The 6,325-nt window shown below is 36.6% G+C and overlaps 1 protein-coding gene across 1 annotated transcript; it reads right to left on the bottom strand.

Annotated features, from left to right (window-relative positions):
• Window positions 5,038-5,940, bottom strand: LOC105160152 (STOREKEEPER protein-like). The gene has a single exon (XM_011077416.1). The coding sequence runs from the start codon at window positions 5,938-5,940 to the stop codon at window positions 5,038-5,040; it is 903 nt and encodes a 300-aa protein (XP_011075718.1).

Below are 6,325 nucleotides of genomic sequence, written 5' to 3' on the forward strand. Positions count from 1 at the left end.
CCCAGTGGCTGCCCCACCACCACCACCACCAGCAGGCCCCCCCCCCATCAGCGCGCTAATACATCAACCTCGATGGCGCGAGGTAAATTTATTTATCAAATTCTTTTAGTATTATTTTATCTTGAAAATATCTAATTAACATTTCCTTTCACGTCTTACCACCGCTTCCACGAGCACATCAATGCAGTCATTTGGGGACACTTTCTCCACCCATGGCCATATCTGAGGCAGGTGCTGCTAGAGCACTAAAATTTCTGGTTTGAGAGTATGAAGGTAATCAAATTTAAATTTGATTTGGTATTATCTAATAATCTAAATTGTTTAATAAATTTTACTAATGTTTTGTTTAATTTTATTATTGTAGATGACATACTAGTGAGACTGTGATGATGAGTCCATATTCCAAGTCTTACACACATGGGCCGAAATGTATATCCGAATACATTTTTCGTCGCCAAGTCCAGCCTGGTCAAGCCACTCTAGTTGGCCAACGAGGTCTGGATCCAGCTCCAGGCGTACTGGGCTTACAAGGACTTCCAGTAGGAGTCCACAAAGAATAAGGTGAATCGGACGATGAACCCTACGGCGTCCTTGATTGTGTACCGAGGGAGGGGACATTGATAAGTAAATAATATTATTTTATAAATAAGATGCTAACTATTTTTTCTTCTACAGAAGGCGGAGTTCGGTCGGCCGCCCAAGTAGATATAGTTATTTGAAAGGTGCTATAAGGAAAAAAAAAGGAGGATGACGGCTAGAGCAGGCTGAGGGAAGCGGAGGTGGCGGCAAGTAGATTATTAATATTATTTTTAAAAAAAAATTAATTTTTGGTTAAAGAACTAATAATTTTGTTTGTTGTGCTGGAGACATTTCAAAAGTTGATGGAGGATCGTCAGCCTCAGGCCACGGTTGAGACCATGATGCCCCGGCCGAATTGGAGGCTTTGGTGGCAGTGACAGAGCAGCAGATGTGGCTGGCTACAGTCGGGGCAAGAACAAGGGCCAAGTATTTTGGCCTTGGTTTTGAGGCCCACGTCTACAGCTGGACCTTCACATCCCCATTGCCCCCCCTGCCGACACTGGCCGACACCGCCATTGCCACCACCACCGCCAAACCCGGCTATGAAGGACCGCATCGGCCGTCTCGAGACGATGATGGCAATGATGAGGGAGATGCGGGCCTCCTCCTCGACCGCAGCACCACTTCCGACACAACCCCCGGCCTCAAACTAGGACGATATGGATGTCACTAACTACGTAATTAGGTAATTTTTCATATTAATAAAATAATTTTCCTTGATTGTTCATGTTTCATAATGTTTATTACATTCAATTATTTCATATTTATTAAATTAATTAAATTCATAAATATAATTACTTAAAATGTATTAAATTAATTTAATTGTATATTTAAATTTATTCAAATATAAATTTATTTATTTATTAAATTTTTTATTAAATATATGAATAAATTATAAAATATAAATAAATTAAAAAAATTGAAATGACTTTAGTAATAGTAAGAAAATATTACAAATCTAAGTAAATGATCGTCCCAAATACCATTACTAAAACAGTTCTAAACATGTGTTCCTACCTGCATTGACTATTCCAAATACCATTGCTATAACCATTTGAAACAAGTGTTCCTAAATAGTGGTTGACCATTCTTAATACCATTGCTACTTCAGTTTTAAGTATGTGTTCCAAACTAAAACAGACTGTTCCTAATACCAATATTACAATAATTTTATATACGTGCTCCTAAATAAGACTGACCGTTTCTAAAACCGTTACAGAAGACTGTTCCAAACAAAAATATACCCGTGCCTAAAACTATTGCAAAGATCGACAAAAAAATCATTCAAAGATCGTTCCTATATTTATCACCAATACAAAAAAAAAAAAAAAAACAGTTTTAAAATTCAAGCACGAGGATTCCAAAAATCATTGCAAAAGTAATCCAACAGAAATACAGTAACTGTTCCAAATTTCGTCAAAACCGTTCCAATTAAAAAAATAACTTTTTTGATAAATTTAATACTAGGAACGATTTTTCATATAATATATAAGATAATCCTTGCAATGGACAAAAAATAGCTAGGTTAGCAAAGAAAAAATAAAATATTACATTTAAGTAAAAAATATGTGAGATCATAACATTTAACTCCCTTAATATTTTAAAATATTACAATTTGGTCCAAAGGGCATTTTTGTCTCAAAATTGGTCAAATAATAGTCAAACATTTTATTAGGGATATTTTGGGTACAATATGTGATAAATTCACCGAAAACCTATCGGTGGAGTTAAATGTTAGATGGGACAAACCTCAAGGAGGGTAAATATAATTTTTTATTTAATAGAAATGTATTTGTAATTATGTCAAACTTAAGGGACTTTTGATGTAATTTACCCTTATTTTTTTTATTTATCACAAGTGTGCAGCTTATTTTATTGCAGAGACATTTTGTTTTATCTTTCATAACTGGGCAGCTTATCTTTTTGCAAAATTTAGTGGAAAAACTTGTCATTTTATCTTGAGATGCATTCAAATTGTGACATAATAGGATATAATTCCCTTAAAAAAGTCTAGTGAGTTTCAAACCATGAAAAACCACCTTTGACCTTTCAAAAGTGGGTTTTCATCCCTCACATAACAGTTTAAACAGGGTTAGGATTAAAAGTGCAAAAGGTTTTCTTTCTGGGGGATCAAAATTGTTGAGCCCGTAATGTGTGGGACCAAAATTACAACAGTGTCTATCTAGTGGGACCAAAATTGCAATTTTTCCCGCATTTATTCTCTTTATCTCTGACAGAAACAAAAAAAGAAGCAAAAAAGAGTTGCAATTCAATCAAAAGTGCCAACTTAATTGATATTTAGAATTATAATTTATACAAAAGTTGTTATGTTAACCACGTTTCTTAATTTGTCATCTGTCCAAACAGAGCACATCATGTACAAAAAATCCACAACATTTGTAATGTGGCAAAACAAATCATCAAACAAGTATCTTTCTCGCTTTACAAAAAGGCAACATATTCATGTTGGCTAGTCATGATAAAAATTCACATCCTACACAAAAACAAGTGCCCTGTTTTGTCTACTTCTTTCTCTTCCCCTTATCCTTGAGTTGTTCAGATTGCATTGCAGTGTTCAAGTTTGACAATGTGACATAGTTTACCATCCTTCATAATGGTTGGTCCACTTGAATAAGGCACAAAAAGAACATGTAAATGCTAAAGGGTTAGATACAAAATAGAAATTGCATATGATACATAACCACTGGAAAAATGCATGTGTAGGACCACTAGGTGATTTAGAATTGACGTTATGAAAACACCAAATTGAAACATTAATTGAAACAACAAATTGATGTCAAATTCCCATAGATCCTTTTATGGAAGGATACGTTGCCATCTAACAGCTAAGAACTACTAAGACTACAGAGGAAATCTCTATTCGCTCAACTATGGTTAAAGTTCGCGTTTTTTAAGTCTTAAACTCATGGAGCTTATTTCTTCCATTTTAAAGAGTGGATTATTTGGATAGCATAGGTCATTTATAAAAAGATTTAGCTGAGCTTTGGGATCACCAAATTTTCATTAATCCAAGCTGGATTTTGCATGCTTGTAAAGCAGTCATGCTCAAGTTCAGTTCTTAATTGGCTAATTAGACATTCAAAAGGAATCAAAAACTTGATGTAATAATAGACAACAATGTCTCGAAATATCTATTTGTCTACATATCAGAAAACAGAAAAAAATCGCACTTGTTCTTTTTGTTCATCTAATACTGCCTTTTTCCTAAGTCAAATACGGCTTCTCCGAAGAACATATTCTCTGATTTGTACTCTGTCTTTCTTTTTCACTTTTTCGTTAGAACAGTTGGTTGGCTAATGCATCTGATTCTCTGAAAATATGTTTCTGGGATGTAACTGTTTCATTCTTTAACTTCTTGTTCCCCTGCCCTTCTCTTTATTTTTCTTATTTACTTACACTATTTTTCTTCATTTTCTCTTTGGGCCAGCAGCAGCAGCAAGATGGGATTTATAGTAAGGATGTCGGGGCCATGAAATTACCGCAAGAGTAATCATTCAAGACTAGAGACTTCCAATGCCATATTTCATGATTAGAATGTGAGACAATGCATTGTATAAAAACATAATTAATGAAAGGAATATGAATGCAAACATCTTAATGTACTTCTCCTGTGTTCTGCTTGTAACCTGCTTGTTTAAACTTGGTATCCATAGATCTTATCTATTAGATTGCATTTGCATCCTAATAATATTGTCATGAAATCCATTCTCCAAATCCTTACTTCAAATCCAAATCTCTGTCCAAATACACCCTTAATGATTTTAGCCAAGGGGAAAAAGAGAACCGGCCATATGTTTGTGGCTTATGCAACAACAAAATAAAATTTGTCTAACCATTCAACCTTTTACTGTCTCTGAAATATTAGATTGGAATCTTATCTGAACTAATAAGCCAAAGGTAGTTTGGTAAACCTGGGATCATAATCTAGTATGACTGAAGCATTAGCCCTTTCTCCATCCTTGGGAACTCGTTAAGAATTCTTTATGACATTCTGAGCCATAGTATTTGTGCATTCTAAGTGCAGTTGCTGCTGCCTATGAGGCAAATATTTTATCTGCTTCCTAACTTGTGACTTGATTCTCTTTTATTAGTTATGACATGAAGACTTCATTGTGCAATTTTATCTGCAACTTGTGACTTGATTCTCTTTTATTAGTTATGACATGAAGACTTCATTGTGCAAACAGGCAAGTGCACCGCACCTATGTAATAATCTGAAGACCTGCTTTAAAATTTCGAAGACAAGAACTCTGTCAAAGACATAAAAAGGACTCCATCAAATCTAATTTTCCACAAAAACAGACATCAACTCAACAAAACAGCATATATAACTGATATCAACATTCAGAAACAACAAAAAACTAACACTAAGATGGACAGCAACAGTATGTTATACCTGTTCAAAAGCCAAAAAGTCTCTTAAATCCTTCATTTGCTTCAGAGTAGATTGTGCAAGTCCCTCCTAATCAAATCAATCCTTTTAAGCTCCAGGCTAAGCTCTGCAGCTTTCACATCCCTCCACTTCTCTTCCAGCTCCTGTAACTTCTCTCTGCCAATCAAAAGGAATTTCTCCTTGATGAAGTTGGGATATCCATTTTCATTCAAAGACAATGCCACGAGTGGGTACGCAGAAGCAAACTCCTCTTTGTCAATCTTCCCCGTTTTTTTTTGGTTCTTCATTATCTCTTTGTCTGCATCATGCTCTTTCCCAGCCCGTTTTCTCTTCTTTTGGAATCTGCTTCTGTCTCCCTTTTGTGGTGTCTCCTTTTCTTTTTCAGCATGTTTGTCCCCAGCTTCGCATTTATCTTCTCCCCACAGTGTCTTCGACACATCAAACACAGCGGATTCATGGGCGTCCAACAAATCAAGCCAGTCCCCATTGGCGCGAGCTTTTTTAAAATTGTTCTCAAACTTGCCCTTGAGCCTACGAATCTCCTCAGACACCTGAGTTCTGGTAAACTGATGCTGGAGATTGTCCTTGATGAAGTTGTAAAACTCGGTCCACTTGTTGTTCCTCCCGTCAGCCCAGAAAACGGCGAGGCCTTTAAGCAGAGCGATTTCATCCTCTTCGGAGAATATCTTAGAGAAAGGGGTGTTCTTCACGCTAGGTTTTGCGGCAGAGCACTCCGACTCCTCTTTTCCAGATACGGGTCCTTCTTCTTCACGCGGTGGATTCAACTTGGTCTTCTTCGGAGGTACTGCTGCTGTGCTTTCCTCTTCTTCGCTTTTGGAGTCTGAGTCAGAATCGGTTTCTTCGTCTGCCTCGTGAGTAGTTTGTTGCTTATCTTCTTCGTCTTCTCCTTCTCCATCTCCACTGAAACTCAGACGCTGGGGCCTCATTTTCAGAAGAGAAGTGGGAGGAGTGGAGTAGTGGGGAGAGCTTTGTACTTCGATTCGTGCGATTGAGCGACAGAAAAAGGAACGGGTGGAAGGCGAGGGGTTGAGGAGAAGCAGAAGAGGCCAGCAAGGCAGCAAGAAACTGCTCAGTTCCCAACAAACTTTTTCCCTCCAGGCTGCCACAGCGTGCGCTGTAGGCCTCAGCGACGGCCGAGTCCTTTTTTATAGTTTTTTGAAAATTTGGTTTTTTGAATTTTTTTATTATTAATTATGCATTTTTTTAATTTTTTATAAAATTTGATTTTTCTAAAAAATTTTAAGTTGTATAATTAATTAGATTTATTATGTGCATTGGATGCACATATTTTCTACCGTCCGTTAATTGCAA

The sequence above is a fragment of the Sesamum indicum genome, linkage group LG4 (assembly GCF_000512975.1).
Source record: "Sesamum indicum cultivar Zhongzhi No. 13 linkage group LG4, S_indicum_v1.0, whole genome shotgun sequence".
Taxonomy (NCBI): Eukaryota; Viridiplantae; Streptophyta; class Magnoliopsida; order Lamiales; family Pedaliaceae; genus Sesamum; species Sesamum indicum.

Excerpts from the sequence above, each read along its gene's own strand:
- LOC105160152 (XM_011077416.1), bottom strand. The coding sequence starts at position 5,940 with ATGAGGCCCCAGCGTCTGAGTTTCAGTGGAGATGGAGAAGGAGAAGAC.